Genomic DNA, 19044 nt, shown 5'->3' with positions numbered 1-19044 from the left:
CATCAAGCAACTTAAGCTACTACATGTATGTACATATACATCTCTGTATGTATGTGTGCATTTCCTGGCAGAAAGGGGTGAATAAACCCTGAATAACCATATGAATATGGTTACGTTGCAACAGTGAAAGATGGCTAAGGAGGAAAACACTGCAACGGGTATAGCCTAGCTATAGCAAGAGTTGGTTGATGTTTCAACCAAGATGCACCAAAATCTTTGATTAACTATTGTCTGATACAGATACAGACTCATTAGATCCGATAAAAATTGTATTCAAGTATTGGCTAATTGAGCGCTTGAGCACTTAACTTTTGTTTGCTTTGACGTTTCCCAAAGAAACTTTTCCTGCCATTGATATGCCGTATTCCAGGCTTTTTTTCTGAGAACATATTTCGAAAGTGGGTCTCCACTAACTTGTGCCTCTTCGTCTTCCGCTTCTGCCATTGGCATTTGATGTATCATAGCTGCTAAAATATATCTTCTCTTCCCTTCCCCTGCCTCTGCCACTGATTACCCACCACTGTGTGTCTGTCGCAGAAATGCTGTTGCAAATTTCCAAACTGACAAAATGAAGCGATATAGCAGCAAAACCAACCAAACAAACGTCTGCAAGTCAGAGCCAAGACTCTGCCCGATAACAAAACTGTCTAAATATTTAATTATATTTCTGGCATAACGCTTGTGGCTAATTTGATGTTTTAACAGTTTTTAGCCCCACCGGAGTGGGGGCTCCATTGCCTGTGTTGTTGGCTGCGTGCGACTCGCCGTCGGTCAATATGCTAAAATATTCAAACAGTAAACCTCCACATGAAGACAATAGTTGGAGTCGAAGCGCTTTCAGGTCCCGGGGCTTACATCATATTTGATCGCCACGCGTGACATGACAGACTGAAGTTCTAGTCGGATGACATAAGCAAACATACATACATATGCATGTATTGATGGGGGAAGAGGGGAAAAGTTTACTAACTTAATTGAAATTGATCTGGATCCCACAGAGCTGACAGCTCGCAAAGTTTGCTGCTTCTTTGTAGGCCAATGGCAAGGTCGAAAGATTAGTGAATTAATGCTGATAGGCCTTCAGACAATTTATTATACACAAATTGATACATTTGTTGTCAGGTCTTGGTTACTTTCCGCTCGTCAAATATCCAAACATCAGAAGATTTCCCCAATTTAATACAAATTTCAGGACATTGCATCAGCTTGATTGTATACAAAATTCTCGTACTCGACTGATAGGCTGGAAAACTGATAACGAAAACAAATCATAAATCGATTTCTCTTTGTTTCGGTGCCAAAAACATTAGCTTATTACGTATATGAAGAGAGAATGGACAGAAAGGGGTTTCCTTAAAAGGCATAAATGCTTATTCAAATTGATTCATTTTAAAAGCACTAGACATCACTGCTCAGGCAATTTTCTATTAATAAAACGGTTTTCAATTGATCGTAACGAATACCTATTGCCCGCAAGTATTGGGGTGTCTTGTTTTCTACCCTCTTTTCATTTTGTAAATTATTATTATTATTAGTACTACGTTGCCAAGCAAATGAATACTCTTATGATCATATGATAGTTAATAGGTAAAGAAAGGCAAAGTTAAAGAGAGCGAGAGTCAGCTTGAAGCTTTCTTATCAGAACGTTCTCTGAGCTAAGAGCTTTGCTCAATGCTGAGACATCTGTTTATCAGTTACGAAATTGTAAAAAAATACACTCACAGTTTGAATCGAGACATACAATCATCCCATTTGGAAACAACACTTTACTGGATTATAATAATATCACATAGATCTTTTTCTTTCTACGAAGACCCATGTCGCAGCTTGGTTTATTCATAAGTGATCGGATGTACGTTGTGATATCATTCAATTAAAAGAGCTCATGCGAAATATTTTCAGGCTGTTGATCAGAGCTAAAATACTCTTTGAGAGGTTAACGCGAATAAAAAATTCCAAAAGAGAGTGAGAGTTATCTATCGATACATAAGTATGTGCTCATAAGTATGTGTGGAGCTTACTTGTGGAGAACAAAATGGAGTATACATACAAATTTCGGCGCGTATGAATTAACGCATCGCGCAATTGAGCAAACAGTTTAAAAAAAACGTTTTAATGGTTTAATGGTCCTGGGTGTGCTTATATACAAGTGGTCTTCGATGATCGGGGTGTTTACTTTGAGAAGCCCCGTCCATTTTTTGGCAATATGGCAGTCGCACGAAAGATCTGTTAGTGATATATTTGTAAGACACCGATCAGGATGGGAATAATATAAAAAACTTTTCAGCATTATTGTTGGACTTTTTAATTTACGCGTTCCCATGATCCAGCTAAACGATACCGAATTGATCAAGAAGATCTGCATCAAGGACTTTGATCACTTTCCAAACCATCAGGTTTTTGTCCAGAGCAACGAGCGTCTCCTCAACGACGTGCTGAGCGTGATGAGAGATCAGCGGTGGAAGCACATGAGAAACACCCTGACGCCGGTCTTTACGGCAGCCAAGATGCGCAGCATGTTCGCCCTGATGAACGACTGTTTTGGGGAGTGTCTCGAACACTTGTCCCGACTATCGGATGGTTCTAAATCTGGAGAGGGCCTCGAGGTGGACATGAAAGTGCTTTGCAACAAGCTATCGAATGATCTGATAGCCACCACCACTAGCCTTCGGGCTGAAGGTGAACTCTTTTGAGAGCCATGATAATGAGCTCTACCAGATCGGTCAGTCTCTCACTTTCTCCAGAGGATCGCAGCTGTACAAGTTCCTGCTCGCCACGCTCATTCCGAAGGTGTTCCTTGTGAGTTATTTCTAAAATGGTTCATACTGTATGGAAATTGATAGATATTTTTTTCTGTGTCAGTTCTTTAATATGAAGATCTTTAATGGCCAGAAAGTAGAATACTTTGTACGGCTGGTGGTGGATGCGATGAAATATCGAGAAGAGCACAACGTCAACCGCCCCGACATGATCCAGCTGCTGATGGAGTCCAAGAAGGAGTCTGAAGACAACTAGACGGACGACGAGATCGTGGCCCAGTGCTTCATATTCTTCTTCGCTGCCTTCGAGAACAATGCCAACCTGATATGCACCACATCCCTGGAACTGCTCGAGAACCCCGCAGAATCTAGCAGCGGCTCTACGAGGAGGCCAAGGAGGTCCAGGAGTCGCTTAAAGGCAGCTCCCTCACGTACGATGCAGTGCAGAAGATGAAGTATATGGACATGGTCATCTCTGAATCGCTACGCAAGTGGACCCTTGCCCCCGTTACCGATCGCATCTGCTCCAAGGAGTACACCCTAACCGACGACGATGGCACCAAGCTATTCGATTTCAAGGAGGGTGATCGCGTCAGTATTCCGATTGCCGGCCTGTACTGGGATGATAAGTACTTCCCCGAGCCCCAAAAATTCGATCCAGAGCGCTTCAGCGATGAGCGGAAGAATGAAATAGTGCATTACACATATTTGCCGTTTGGAGTAGGTCCCCGAAACTGCATAGGTGAGTCTGCTTCTCCGAAGGAAATATTTTGTTAGTTTAACCATTACCATTATCATTTCTATCCCCAGGCAATCGATATTCTCTGATGCAGGTCAAGGGAATGTTGTACAACCTCCTGATCAGGTACAAGATCGAAAGATCTCCCAGGACTGTCAAGGATCTGTGGGAGGAGGCACGCGGATTCAACCTTGCCTCCAAAGCTGGCTACTGGATGAGCCTGATGCCACGCAAATAGGGGAAATAAACACAGTTGGTCATATATTTTATTTTTGATTGAAAAGAATCTTTCGTCATATTTGGGTTGGACAAAAAGTCGTAAAAAAATAGAAACTGCAAACGTGGTAAAATTTGGTTATTTTATCGATTTGTTTTGATCGGGTTTTGGAAGATTTGTGGTTTCGGTTTTACTTTTCGAGTTCTGCTTTTGCCATTCCATTTTAAATTATTGCACAAAAAAGACTTTCACTCTCTCGGAGGAGATTCTTTTGTTGGCCGTTGAAGGGGATTTCGTTGGAATTTATTGTTCGTTGATTGCGCTGCTTGTGGTCTGCGCTGCTTCGATCTTCTTAAATCTAACACTAAAATACCTAATTAGTTATGATAATGCCTATGTGTAGGTATATGTATGTAAATGCAAATATGATATAGTTTTAGCTTTGTACAAGGTTTCACCCCACTTCGATGATCTCATATGTCGTCTGTTTCGGTGTATAATACATTTTGATATGTTATTTACAGTCCAATCCAATCCAATCCCACCTAAACGCTGTACAGCCGTCCGTTGCCGGTGTGCTGGAGACGTGGCTTGCCCAGGCCAAAGAAGTTCCACACCCGACGGAGGCAGCCGGGCTTCTTCTTCGGCAGCAGGTGCTGCTCCTCCAGGATGGTGTCCAGGATGTAGTAGCTGCTCAGATTGAAGGGTGGCGGCGGCAGAATGGGAGGTGGTCATGATATTGTGCAGTTCTTGCTCTCGTTCATGACTCCCGGCACTCCGGGGACAGCGGCTGATGCGGACGCAGCCAACGATGGGTCCTGGGCCAGGTTCTTCTTGCGCTCGTAGGCGAGGGCTTCGTTGGGCACGTAGGCCACGCGGACGCCGCCGTAGTGCTTGCGGGCGGGCAGGCGGTAGACGTAGTCGTCCATGTCGCTGGAAGAGCTAGACGAGCAGGTCGAGCAGATGCTGGCCACATCGCAGTTATCCAGATTGTTTAGAAGATTGTGGGCGCCGGTGCCGGTGGCGGTGCCAGCGGCCTGCGTTTGGGCATTGTGCAGTCGGAGATTCGTTTGGTTGATCTGCATCTCCGAGGAGCGGCGAGACTGGTTACGACGTCGGCGCCGGCGACGGGCATTCGCGTTATCCGTGTAGCTCTTGGAGCGCGACATAGTGTCCTGGACGCTGTGGAATCGCACCTCCTTCAGCGGCCGGTTGTCCAGCTGCTCTCCGTCCTCCTCCCCCTGCATCTCCTGCAGCTCGTGGCCCTTCTTCGTGTTGCGATTGTTGGCCAAGGGCTGCTCGTAGCCATCGTGGGGCAGCTCCCGCACCGGATCGTTGTTCAGCTCCAGCTCGTTGGCCAGCTCCTGGGTGCTCTGCGTCAGGTCCGAGTTGCTTGGCGAGTTCAGGTTGATCTTGTCGATGCTCTGGTAGCTGTGCGAGTCCTCCGCCTTCGACAGCAGCATGTCCGGCATGGAGGAGGTCAGCTGGCTGTCGCCGAAGATTGACTTGTCCCCCGCACAGATGTTGTCCAGGCTGATACCCAGCTCGGTGAGGTCGATGGGTGGCGGATGGGCGGGGCGTGGCATGCCTGGCACCCCCCCGCCCAGCGGCAAATCGGCCACGCCGGCTGCCTCCATGCGCTTGCGTTCCTGTCGCTCCAGCAGATCGCCGGCACTGCCCGTGCCCTTGACCGGTCCATGGCCATGGTTGGCCTTTCTCGCGGACTCCCTCTCCCTGTCCCGGTCTCCGCTGCGGCGGGGCGAGCGGGCGATTTGACTGGAGGTGGAGGCTCGATGGGTGGGACACAGCTGAGGGCCAGAGCTCGTGTCCGAAGGCGTCGGCGGCTCCCCCTTGCTGCAAGCGATCGAGCAGTAGATGGTACCCCGTCGCGGCAGAAACGGGCGTCCCAGCAACGAGCAGCGGCAGGTGCAGCAGCTGAAGCACTGGTCCGTGGCATGCCAATGCTGTCCGTCGTGGCTCATCTGGCCCTGATCGACGCCGATCACATCCCCGCAGTAGTCGCAGTATTCCGCGAACATCGTGTCGAAGCAGCCGAGGCAGTAGGGCTTGCCCTCCCGCATGATGTACCGCTGGCCGCCCAACTGGTGCTCGCACTCCTGGCAGGCGAAGTGCTTCATATGCCAGGTGCGACCCTCCGCCTCTGTGCACTCGTCGGAGAAGATGATCTGTCGACAAAAAAGAGACAGAGAAAGATGGGTGCATAAGTCAATAATGGGATATCTTCAACACTATTATAATTGTCCGGCAGAGCGGATGAAAAGGATTGACGAACGTGGATCACTCACCTCATCGCATGCCGAGCAGCGCGGCTTCTTGGTCTCGGCGTGGTGTCGGCCACAGTAGAGGTTCCCGTCGCGCTGGAAGTATATCAAGTCGACCAGCAGCTCCTTGCATACGCTGCACACAAAGCAGCCCGGATGCCAGCACAATTGGGCCCCCAGACGCTGGGCAAAGACCACGATGTCACCGCCCGACAGGGACTCCTCGCACTGGAAGGACGAAACAGAGGTAGAGTCAGAGGGGGAGAGTGGGGATGAGAGGTGAATCGTATAGATAAGAGAAATATGCTAAAGTTCTTCGAGCGATAAAAATCTGCAGCGTCTGGCTGCTGCTCGGGCGAAATTATTTAAGCGTCTATAAATGCTAAAGCTCGGCGCCCACGCCACCACGCAGCCCCAAAAGTGCCCCAAGCACGGACACGGACACGGTCACGGCACAGGAACAGAAACAGGAGCCGGCTTCATTGGCCAGGCCAGTGCCTGCTCCTTTCAGCTCGCTCTGCGGTTTTGCTGCTCTTTATTCTCGTGCCATCCTCGTTTCCCAACCGGAAATCATGCAAAAATAGCTGCCGGCCATGTGCCCGTGTCAGCCTCGGTGGCAACAACACACCACCCCACCCCAAATGCTCCCCGGTGGATAAGGAAGCACTTAAAGCGAGGACGCTGGAAGATTTTTATAGCCGATACTCAAAATGAGTATTGGGGTATATTAGATTTGTGGTAAAAGTGGATGTGTGTAACGTCCAGAAGGAATCGTTTCCGACCCCATAAAGTATATATATTCTTGATCAGCATCAATAGCCGAGTCGATTAAGCCCTGTCTGTCTGTCCGTCTGTCCGTCTGTCCGTCCGTCCGTCCGTCCGTCCGTCCGTCCGTCCGTCCGTCCGTCCGTCCGTCCGTCCCCTTCAGCGCCTAGTGCTCAAAGACTATAAGAGCTAGAGCAACGATGTTTTGGATCCAGACTTCTGTGATATGTCACTGCTACAAAAATATTTCAAAACTTCGCCCCGCCCACTTCCGCCCCCACAAAGGACGAAAATCTGTGGCATTTACATTTTTAAAGATACGATAAAACCAAAAACGCAGAGTCGGTGGGGATGACCATATCTTCTACAGTGCAAAATCTGAACCAGATCGTATAATGATTATAGCCAGAATCAAGAAAACAATTTCATTCTTTCTCGCTCTGTCTCTCTCTAACACACAGGTTTCATGGTCGGTTTTGTCAATTGCAAAATATGAGTTCAAGGATCTCAGAACCTATAAGAGCCAGAGCAACCAAATTTGGTATCCACACTCCTGTGATATCGGACCTTGACCGTTTCGTGTCCAAATTTCGCCACACCCCCTTCCGTCCCCGCAAAGGACGAAAATCTGGGGCATCCACAAATCTCAGAGACTATTATGGCTAGAGTAACCAAATTTGGTATCCGCACTTCTGTTAGATCTCAATATAAAACGTATATCTCAGAATTTCGCCCCACCCCCTTCCGCCCCCACAAAAGACGAAAATCTGTTGCATCCACAATATTGCACATTCGAGAAAACTAAAAACGCAGAATCATAGATAATGACCATATCTATCAGATTGCTGAATCTGATTCAGATCGGATCATTTTTGTAGCCAAAAGCAAGAAATCAATTTTCAGTGGCTACGCAGCGCCCGACGTCACGCTCAGACTGATTTTCTGTCTCTCTCGCACTCACTCTTTGTCGTGTGGTTCAATATTAGCGGCGTCTGCCGCAGGAGAGCCATACCGACTTAGTATCGGGTATAACTGTAGAGTTGCGGTGTCCGCAGCAACTCACAACGTTCCACCTCGTTAAAACTGTGCTGCTGCTGTTGCTGTTGCTTTTTCTGCTGGGAAAATGCTGTTAGCAGGAAGCTCCGCTTTTAATGACTGCTGGCAAACCCCAAAGCTCGAGACTCGTTAAATTTAAACGCGTTCGCATAATGAACACATTTCGGGGCGAAAGGGTACGACTGTCCGGGATGTTTGGTGACGCTTTTATACCCTAGATCCTAATTGAGTTCTCCAAGGGGGGACATTTGTGCAGCGAAACCCCGGCTAAACTCTTGGACAGTTATTAAATTAGTGCGTTGTCGTGTAATGCCAAATAATATACAGAAACTCTGTTAAAAGAATGTACGATTTCGAAGATTATCCTGACTTTAAGTCGTACGGTTTCTGTATTACTCCTGAACGGTCTCCGGTTTCTTCCTTAACTTTATTGTAAGCAGTTTGCCATCTCATTTCCACCCACAGAGCAATTAGCCCAACTGCATTGATATATGACCTCCTCCCATTAACCAAGAAGCGACAGACCCCAGTACTCAGAATCTTTGCCAATTTGCACCCCCATTCCAGGCACTGCCCCGTGATTGCTCCACTGCGCCCCCGTTCTTGGCGGCTTTTTGGCGCAGCAAATTACCCGACGCAAAGAGTGCCATGTGCTCCGCCATCTCTGCTCCCACCAATCCCTGGCTAATGACGCATTTCGAGTCGGAATAGACTTGTCTCTGCACTTTGCTCCGGGCAAGCCGCAGAAACTCTGGAAAAAACTTTTCCCACACAAAGAGCTTTAAGTAGTTTCTGCGGTGTCTACAAAGTAACAAAGTTTTCAGGGAGGATGGGCGCCCAATGCCACATCTCTCTGCGTCCCCGTCATTGATTAGTTTGGCCAGAAAATCTCTGCACTTAAAATGGCATTTTTCATCGTGAATCATCGTGAGCTGCCGAGCCGGGTGAATGTCATGTAAATAGCAGCAATCGCTGCTCATTTATCTTATCAATCCAATTAATCCCTGTTGCCTGTTTGCCGCCGGGGAGCCGAAGTCCTGCGACAGACAATTATGCTATTGACAAATTGTTGCTGGCGGTGCCACCGTGTAGCACCTACCCGAACCTTGCTGAACCGTAGCTGACCCCGGAGACGGGGGGATACTGCAGTGTCCTTGCTAACCCATTTTGTGTCTGGATTAATCCAACTTTTAGCGACAAACTTCCCCATCAGACGGACAGACGGACAGACAGACAGTCAGACAGACAATTTCCTGCTCAGACCCGGTACCAGTAGCAGTACCAGTTCGCCCCCATCTCCATCCCGATTCCTGATCCAAAGCCCATCCCATCCTTTGGCAGCGTCGGGCCACGGCAACACAAATTATTAATGACGCTCGTTATCATGCCCTTTTCAGTACATAAACTTTTCGCTTAACAGCCAGCGGGTTTTACCTTCCTTCTCCTTGGATTTTCTTTTATTTTGCTTTCCGTTTTGTTTGCTTTGCCGCTGCTGTAGTCCCTTTTTCTGAGAGAAAATATATACATTTCATGGAGTCGAGGGCTGAGATGGCTTTTCTTGTAATTATTTCATTGTTGCCAGGACGACCTTTAGTGTCACATCCTTGTCAAAATTTCAGCTTCCGCTGGATGCTGCTGCTGGTGCTGTTCGTGTGGAAAATCTGTCAAGGAGTTTGCCTCCTCTCTACGCCACTTGCCACATTACTTTTTGCCAAAATCATTCCCAGTTTTCTGTGACACACGTTTGTGGCCCACGTTGCGACTCATTCACGCCTGACTGAGTCCAAGTGCGAGGCGAGAGCTTCCTTTTCCTCCCTTTCGGGATCATTGAACGTTTTCATACATTTTCCTTCATAATTTCCCTCATGTTTCCACGCCATTCGATTGGATGGCTCAGGGTTGGACCTTTGTTCACATTTAAACGTCCGTTTAGCAAGTCAGTTATGTGTCTGTGACTTGAGTCTGGATTTTGAATACTTTTTAAAGTTAATCTCTTTTTTTTATGAATGAAAGATTAAAGTTTGCAAAGGAATGCAAAATATTGAGCTCAGATTTAAATTTGTATAGAATTCCGCTTCTCATTCTGCCAGTAAATAAGTACATCTGTATCTGAATCCTTTGCCAAAGTTCGCACTGATTATTTTTGGGATTTCTAATGAACTGCAACCTCAGAGAGAAGTGTAAGTGCAAGTCCTCTGGCCATAATAAACGGAACTTGTCTGCCAATTTGGACAAACCAAATAAAATCCACACACCATAGACCATACACCACACACCACACACCCAGAAAGCCGCACGAAGGCAGCTCCGGGCACCACATCCACCCACGCACGTAGCAGACAAACACGACCCGAGCCCGACTAGACTCGACCCGACCAGGCCCCAGACACGCAACATGCGGCATAAAGTTTTTAATAAGTTTTACGAGTGGCGAATGTGAGCACAATAAAATCGAGCTGCAAACTACGAGTATCTACCCAGAGAATCCAGAGAACCCCAGTGTGACCGAGTGCGCATCGAGATGCCTGGGTTCCGGATTTGAAGCTGAAGTTGGAGTTGAACTTGTGACACGCACCGCGAGCGGGGAGAGAGCGAGATTAGAGAGTCCTCCGCCTGTCAGCTAATAACAATGCAAATTTGTGAAGCGGGGCAGGGGCGCCAAGCTGGGCAAGGATAGTGCCAGTGCCAGCGGCAGGGGTAGTGCCAGAGGCAATAGCAGCCCGATGCAGATACCACTTCTCATATTTTATGCCAGTGCCATTGTGCTTTTTATGCCATTTCATTGCGTCTTTGGCAGGCAACTCCATTCACCTTTGGCCCAACGCGTTGCAACGTGCGCGGCACGGCCATAGAGGAGGCAAAAGAGAAACACCAACCTCTGCATTTGTACGTTGGCTGACTCTCTTAGCCATTATGTTGTCAGAGCCAAGCGGAGTCCGGGCCCAGTCACAGCCATAGTCACTGCAATTGTTTCTGCAACAACGTTTTTCATTTTCAGTTTCAGTTGGGTTTTCGTCGCAGCACTTTGCCGTTTGCTGAAAGTGTACTTAATGAAATATTTTTGTCATCTTTTATTTCGAGACGTTTGAAAGTTGGCAACACCGTCGCGTCCTGTTTACCACGTCCCTCTACCCTCGACAGCTCATTGTTTTCGCCAGCCATTGTCATATTTTTTGTGTCCCCCTGTTCCCTTTTGGGCCATTCATGGCAGGCAGTAGTCCCCGGGCCGGGCCAAGAAAGAATCTCTGGTGGTGGTGCAAAACTTCGCCCGGCCCGGCCCGGCCCGGACCGGCAGACCAGGCACAAATGAAATCGAAACGACTCTTCATCTTGTGCTCTTCGCGCACTTTTTGTTCATAATAAAATGAAAATTTTTGCAACAATTAAAGCAATGGATGGGGATAGTGGGTGGGGGAAGGGCCCCCACCCCATAAAAAAATTGTTTTCAAACTTACCCCCTTGCAGGGTCGCTCGTCGGACAGCAGCCGGACGGCTCCTCGGCCGAGAGCCTCGCGCTTCCTCTGGGCCGAGAAGATGCGCAGCTCCTTGCGCTCCTCGTCGCAAAGCGAGTGGCAGTAGCGCACCTGCAACAGACGGGCACGTAGAAGGGCGAAAAGTTTGCTGTATTCATGGATTTTAATTAAGGCAACTCAAAAGGCACTGACAAGTTTTTTAATCTTGCCACTGCTCGTGAAGGATTTTCTTTATGCTCTGTTTTCTATACCCCCGAAGAGGTAATTATAAATCTTTTCGCCATCTCCGTTCGGCAGGATGCTGCTGGGAAGCTGAGTTGCAAAATTATAAAGCTATCTGAATACTTATTATTTATATCTCGATTGGATTTTCTTTCGTTTCTGCTGGAATCTTCATTTTGCAATATTATATTTGATGTGTTGTTTCTTCTTAAGAAACCCTAAATTAAAGTAAATAAGATCGGGCAGCTCTGGTTTAAAAATCGGCCACATATTTTTACGATCATAGGATAAAAGTATCCTTTTGCATCGTGAACTCAAGTCTTTCGTTCTTCCTTTATCCAAATATTTTAATCAATCTCATTGGGCAGTTATAAGAACTCTACTCTCTACTGTCTAGCCAAAGATTTCCTTGCTTTTTGGTTGCTTTTCTTTAAATTTGTAGGACCTGCCTGTGGTGCTAACTGCATTTTCTTTTGTTATCCTTTTAGCCAGTTTTTTATCTGGCTAATACTCACTTCGTTATCTTGCGGCGGCAGCTGGTGCAGCAATTGTTTAACGCGATACTTTTCGCCGGGACTGTTGACGTAGGGCACCTTGTCGTCTGGCAGTTGACTGAAGTACAAGCGGACCTGCGGAGTGGAAAACGGAAGGGAGAATCGAGTTAGTTCCACCAAAAAGTTTACACTCTTTTAACTGAACAAATCATATCAAATTAATGGAATGTCAGTGCAGATGGAGACATGAATGGTGGCGTGGAAAATGGTCATGGGAGACCCGAGACAATCGAGGCAATGCAGTGAAACATTGGGACCAATTTTCAGTTTTCCCAGGGGCTCTTATGTAAGCCAGCACCTGAGAAATATCGACAGCTTTCCAGCTTTAATTGCTGCCAAATGCAGGAGTATCGGCAATTTAATTACAAAACGCTTTCGCTTTCCAATAGCAGATAGCAATTCAGATAGCACAGCGATTTGGGAGCGATAATTTTTTCAGCGTGTAATTAAAGTTGTTTCCCCCAACGATTTCCTTAAACGTGCATGTGGCCGATGTCCAATGGCCAAAAGACCAGGCCCCAGCCACAGACACAGCCACAGCCCCAGCACCGGCTTTAGCCAGACATTGAACTGGATTTAGGATTCCGATTTGGGGAGCGTGGAATATCGAACGAAAGCAAAAGTTGTCAGTGGCGCAGAGCAGCGCAGATTTAGATTTCACTTAATTAGTACCGACAAATCGACATACACTAATGATGATGATGATGATGATGATCATGTTGCAAGTCTATATGGTGTATGTGCTGCAAGCACGCCCTTACCTGATCAGGTCGCAGACCTGGCGGCACCCATGTGTATTCCTCCAGGGCACAGCCGCTATCATCGTCCGACTGCGAGTTGCGCTGGAAGTCCAGCTGCTGGTGGTGGCTGTGATGGAATCCGTGACCGGCCACGGCCGCTGCCGTCTTGTAGCTGGCCGTGCGTAGCGGAGACGCCACCGAGTTCAGTGGCAGATGACTCGGCGGCTGGCAGTGTCGCCGCTGCAGGGGCGACACAAAGTGGCTCGTGGTCTGCCCCCCGCTGCCGCTGCCGGAGCTGCCGCCAGAGGGCACATCGAGGTTGCTAGACGTGGCCGTAGATGCCACATTGCTGCTCATCGACGCCTGCTGAAGCTGGGAGCTGGTGGCGGCCATCTCGCTCCGATGGGGGGGAAATGTCAGCCCGGTGCCGCCCGCCTCAATCTGCAGCAGCTTGCTCTCCGTCTGCGTGTAGTAGCTGCTGTGAGGCAGGGGCTGGGGCTGCGGCTGCTGTTGCATGATGGCCTGGTGCTTGCCGCTTGAGCGCGGTGCGGGCGTGGGCTTGTATTTGCTGAGTACTTGGCCTGGTTGAGAGCTACAAATAGGGAGGACCGAAAGAGAAATCAATATGAGGTAAAGCCACCAAGTCCGAGCATTAGTTGTGGTCTCTGAGCTTGGATGGTATTACCCTGAGCGAAACTCTCCCTTTTGTGGCTGTGAAACTGTTTATTACCCATAAGCAATGCTTAGCAGAATTATGGACCATAAAGTACCGTCTCTAACAGTTGGGTAGAATAGTATTCCACCCCTAATCGGCATCTAAATAATTCCCGCTTCCATCTCCCCATCTGATGCAAGTCATTTGCAATTAGACTGCGCACAAAAATAGACCAAAACTCATTCTAGTCGAGTTCCTGCAGGCATTTCTAATGAGTTTTGAGTGCGATTGTGACCACTGACTGTAGCAGTGGCAGGCTGCAGCTGCGCATGCGTGAAGTTGTCCAATCTGATGAAACTCCGAAATTGCAGCCGGACCGGACCAGGCCCCGCCATCAACCATCCAAACTTCGTGTAAAGTCATAAAGTCTTGGTGCAGCTCTCTCGACCAGTGCGGCACTGTTCGCCGCGGAATCTTCTTTCTGCCGCTTTCTGTTGTACTTTTACTCGATTTGTGGCACGCTGCGCGATTATGCAGCCAAGCAGAGATGGCCGCTGCTGCTGCTGCTGCTGCTGCGGCAGCCTACAGTGGCATCCAAACGAAATTCCAGCATATGGCACAGAGCGGGGACCAGAGAGCTTGGTCATGTTGCAGCTTTAATTCCGTGTGTTTTTCTCTACTTTTCCTTTTTATACCCGATACTCAAAATGAGTATTGGGGTATATTAGATTTGTGGTAAAAGTGGATGTGTGTAACGTCCAGAAGGAATCGTTTCCGACCCATAAAGTATATATATTCTTGATCAGCATCAATAGCCGAGTCGATTGAGCCCTGTCTGTCTGTCCGTCTGTCCGTCCGTCCGTCCGTCCGTCCGTCCGTCCGTCCGTCCGTCCGTCCGTCCGTCCGTCCGTCCGTCCGTCCGTCCGTCCCCTTCAGCGCCTAGTGCTCAAAGACTATAAGAGCTAGAGCAACGATGTTTTGGATCCAGACTTCTGTGATATGTCACTGCTACAAAAATATTTCGCCGCCCCCACAAAGGACGAAAATCTGGGGCATCCACAAATCTCAGAGACTATTAAGGCTAGAGTAACCAAATTTGGTATCCGCACTTCTGTTGGATCTTACTATAAAACGTGTATCTCAAAATTTCGCCCCACCCTTTTCCGCCCCCACAAAGGACGAAAATCTGTTGCATCCACAATATTCTACATTCGAGAAAACTAAAAACGCAGAATCATAGATAATGACCATATCTATCAGATTGCTGAATCTGGATCAGATCAGATAATTTTTATAGCCAAAAGGAACAAATCAATTTGCACTGGCTACGCAGCCCCCGACGTCACGCTCAGACTGATTTTGTGTCTCTCTCGCACGCACTCCTTGTCGTGTCGTTTAATATTAGCGGCGTCTGCCGGAGGAGAGCCATACTGACTTAGTATCGGGTATAACTGTAGAGTTGCGGTCTCCGCAGCAACTCACAACGTTCCCCCTCGTTTTTTGCTGTTTTTGTTTTGAAATTAAAGCCATTTGTTGGACTCAACGTCGAGTGCTCGCATGTGAAATATTAAACTGTTTCATTCACAAACGCTTTACATTTGTCCGAGTCTAATATCAAGTGTCGAAACTTTTGGAGCATGAATAACAGGCCGCACAAAGCGGTCCAACATTGTATTAACTAATCAACGTGAGAAGCAGAAATATCATCAGCCTTAGGAGCAGTAGAAGCCAATTTGCCAGGCCCCGGCCAGCGATTCATCCACAATGATTGTAAATTTATGCAAATTAAAGACATCATCTCAGCACAATCAGAGGTCAACCTTCTGCTAACGAAGCGAGTCCCACAGAGCGAGCCTACGGAAAGTGAGCGTCCGAGGCTGACCGGAGAATACTTAGAGTGCGAGTATACCTGATGGACGACCAGGAGCCATTAGCACTTACATACCTCCATATGGTTCACAGATCAGTCGTTAGCATGCCCGAACGTGTGAATGGGGAGAAAGTTTTATATCTTATCTTTTTTGTCCGCTCTCGTCCCATGCAAATTTCATTTGCTTGTGGGCTAGCCGGGCTGGTGCTCTGCCCGGGCGGGTCGTAGGCAAGGCCAGGGCTCAGCGCCAGTTCCAGTGCCAGTGGCAGTGCCAAAAGTTGATCGATCACAGGGTACTTTCTAAAACGATCCATTCGCCGCGATTGTCCAAACAAAAGTCAAGGCATAATCTGTCACTGAATGAATTGAATCACAGCCACAGCCTGCAACACGAAGCGACGACGCGACGCGGTGCTGCGTCAGAGAAACCTGTTGACGGTTTCTATTGGTCTCTATGGCCTCTATGGGTGCATGCAATTTCTGCATTAAAGCCAATTCGGCAAAGGCGCAAAATACATACGCCATGTCGAGTACGCAAAAATGCTGCCACTGGCAATTTGCGGTACTGGTCGTGGCCGCGCCAGCATGACCAACTATAGAGGCCGGTCTGGACATGTACATATATTTGGGTTAAGAAGATTTTGAGTTTATTTGGTTTGATGTCTGTCATTTCCTTGATTGCCTGTCGCCGTTCCGCACATCTCAGGATAATTAAAATAAAATTGTTTGACAGTTAAATCGAATGGGAATGGGCTTGAGAAATAGCCATTCCACAATCGGGCTTACTCTTTCAAATCTGTGGGGAATTTTAAATGTTTAAAGACTCTTTTGGGATTTATCTGTATGTTTACGGTTCATAATTGTGCCAGTTTATAGTTTTCTTCAAATGGCTTATCAAATAAATGCGCCATGGGAGTTCGAGTATACGGGCCACTAGCAACTAAACTTTATCTGAAATCTCCCTATATGCCTACTGTTATATCGCCACAGAGATCTCTGCCAGACAATTCATTTCGAATCGATTTATCTAGCTGATTTCAACATCTCATCTCGGTCTCAGCCTCAGGTCTAAGCCTCAGCTTCAGCGCCGGTCTCAGCTCCATTCCGATTCCACATCCGAGTCCGAATCCGACTCTCAATCGAATCCTATGCGCTGCTCATTAACGAATAATTCAGCAATTTCAGCACGTTTTCCTCGGTTGAAATGCCAAAACCATGCCACAGAGCTAATAATATCTCAATTGTCTGCAACACCATGGCATCGATTGCATTTCTATTCGTTCCACGATGTTTCCACAACACTCGTACTCGTATTTCCAGAAAAACCTGGAGCAGGAACAGCAGCACCACGTAACTGGTTCAAAATCATTTAGGCTCACAGATACACACACACACAGACACACCCCGCGCCAAGAACACACCCCGTGGGACATCGCTCCTGGACGAGTTTGCAAGCCTGAACGTCTGTCTCCTCAACACAGGAACCACACCAACGTTCAGCAAAGCAGGGCGGGAGTCTATTATAGACCTCACCTTTGCAAGCCCAGAGCTCGCACGCCACGCGAAGTGGCAAGTGCTGAGTGCTTACACCCATAGCGACCACTTAGCCGTAATGACGGAAACCTTTGCACCCAGGAACACAACAAGGATACAGCGGGCGCTCCAGGCCGGGTACAAGGAGGAAAGCCTGAGCAGAGCCGCGCTCCTCTCGGCAGCAGAAAACCTAATCGCCGCCGGGCATGCTGAAGCATCCGCGCTTGCCGTTTACAGGACCGTCAAAGCGGCCTGTGATGCAGCTATGAAAAAAAGAAAGATCGGAGGAAGCAGGCACCGGCCAGTACCGTGGTGGAATGAGCACATTGCCAAGGCCAGGAGGGAGTGCTGCGCAGCTCGGCGTGCCTACCAGCGAGCAAGAGGCTCCGCCCAATTTGGCAGAAATGGCGCGGCATTCAAGGCCAAAAGAAAAGAGCTGAAGGAGGCCATCAGAAGCAGCAAACTCAAATGCTTCAAGGAGCTCTGCGATGCGGCCGATGTGGAACCTTTTGGTGGAGCATACAAACTAGTCATGGGGAGATTAAACAGACAGCCTATGCCCAAGGATCCGGTGCATATGAGAGAGATAGTCGGCACCCTATTCCCTAGACAACCACCCTTACAAGAGGAAGCTAGGGTAGAAGGAGCTAGCCTGAGGGACACCAACACCATCATCACTGCCAGAGAAGTACTGGAGGCCACGGGTAAGCTGAAGATCGGGAATGCGGCAGGTCCAGATGGAGTCCCAAATGCAGCACTAAAATGCATAATTAGAGCCCATCCGGAAGCATTCGCCACAATGTACACCCAGTGCCTAGCGGAGCGGACAGTCCCACGAGCATGGAAACGGCAAAGGCTGGTTCTGATACCCAAGCCAGGCAAAGAGCTCAACGACCCATCGTCATACCGGCCGCTGTGCGTGCTGGATACCATGGGCACGATTTTCAAGAGGATGGTATGTAACCGACTGGAGGCGGAGCTGGCTGAGCGTCGCGAACTTTCCGACCTCCAATTCGGGTTCCGCAAGCAGAGGAGCACCACTGACGCCATCGAGATGGTGACAAACCTTGCCAGGGAAGCCATGGCAGGAACGCGATGGGCTGGAGGCGACAAAAAGTACTGCCTGGTATGTACACTAGACGTACGAAACGCCTTCAACTCTGCCAGCTGGAATAGCATCCTAGAGGCCCTGACCAGGAGGGGTATATCTGAGCAAATCACACGGACTCTGCGAAGCTATTTTACGCACCGCGTCCTGATCTACGACACGGAAGAAGGAGCAGAACATCACCAAATCACCGGAGGCGACCCACAGGGCTCGGTCCTAGGGCCGATACTGTGGAACGTGATGTATGACGATATCCTGCGGCTTACATTACCGGAAGGGTGCACCCTGGTGGGCTTCGCCGACGACATAGCACTGGTGACAGTGTCGAAACACGTAAGAGACGTAGAGGAGAAAACCAACGTAGCAGTCGGGATGATAGTGGCCTGGCTCGCAGCCAACGGCCTAGCATTGGCGGAGAAGAAGACGGAGGCTGTGCTAATGAGCAGCAGAAAAAAGGTCGAGCAGGCATGCGTGAGAGTCGGTAGAACGATCATCAGGACCAAGCCTGCGCTAAAGTATCTAGGGGTAATGATGGATCAGAGGCTGAACTTCAAGGCCCACCTGGAATACGCCAGCGCAAAAGCGACTGCAGCAACGGCGGCCATAAGCAGGATGATGGCCAATACAGGGGGACCACGGCAGCGTAGCAGGCAGCTCATCGCTGGGGTGGTCACCTCCATAATCTTATATGGATCAGCAGTGTGGGCACCAGCAATGATAGTTTCCACATACAGCAGAGACTGCAGAAGCGCATACCGACGATGTGCCCTGAGGGTTACATGCTGCTTCCGGACGGTGTCTGAAGACGCCGCACTTATTGTGGCAGGCATGGTCCCACTGGATCTCCTGGCAGCTGAGCGGCAGAGCGGAGTGGAGGTAGCCAGCGAGCGGCGAAAGCGCACTATAGCCCAGTGGCAACGGCGCTGGGACCAAGCGGCAAAAGGGAGGTGGACCAGACGTCTCCTTCCCCAGCTTAGCCCATGGCTGCGAAGAAGGCACGGCCAAATGGACCATTATTTGGGCCAACTGCTGACGGGGCATGGCTGCTTCAAGCAGTACCTGCATCGCTTT

At 48.7% G+C, this 19044-nt stretch overlaps 1 protein-coding gene and 1 pseudogene across 1 annotated transcript in view; one reads left to right on the top strand and one right to left on the bottom strand.

The window, feature by feature from the left end:
• The first annotated feature begins 2276 nt into the window (after positions 1 to 2276).
• On the top strand, positions 2277 to 3751 carry LOC108160386 (annotated as a pseudogene).
• Positions 3752 to 3811: 60 nt separating this feature from the next.
• The window catches only part of LOC108160385 (protein espinas), a 29546-nt gene continuing 14313 nt past the window's right edge, over positions 3812 to 19044 (bottom strand). Inside the window, exons 2-6 of the mRNA XM_033395879.1 lie at positions 12829 to 13399; positions 12029 to 12142; positions 11274 to 11402; positions 6022 to 6225; positions 3812 to 5901 (exon numbers count right to left, since the gene is read on the bottom strand). Coding sequence (XP_033251770.1) covers positions 4447 to 5901; positions 6022 to 6225; positions 11274 to 11402; positions 12029 to 12142; positions 12829 to 13399 — 2473 coding nt within the window. The 3' untranslated portion in view covers positions 3812 to 4446. The remainder of the gene's footprint in view (positions 5902 to 6021; positions 6226 to 11273; positions 11403 to 12028; positions 12143 to 12828; positions 13400 to 19044) is intronic.

The sequence above is a fragment of the Drosophila miranda genome (genome assembly GCF_003369915.1).
Source record: "Drosophila miranda strain MSH22 chromosome Y unlocalized genomic scaffold, D.miranda_PacBio2.1 Contig_Y1_pilon, whole genome shotgun sequence".
NCBI lineage: Eukaryota > Metazoa > Arthropoda > Insecta > Diptera > Drosophilidae > Drosophila > Drosophila miranda.
This window is presented reverse-complemented; position numbering and strand designations above follow the sequence as displayed.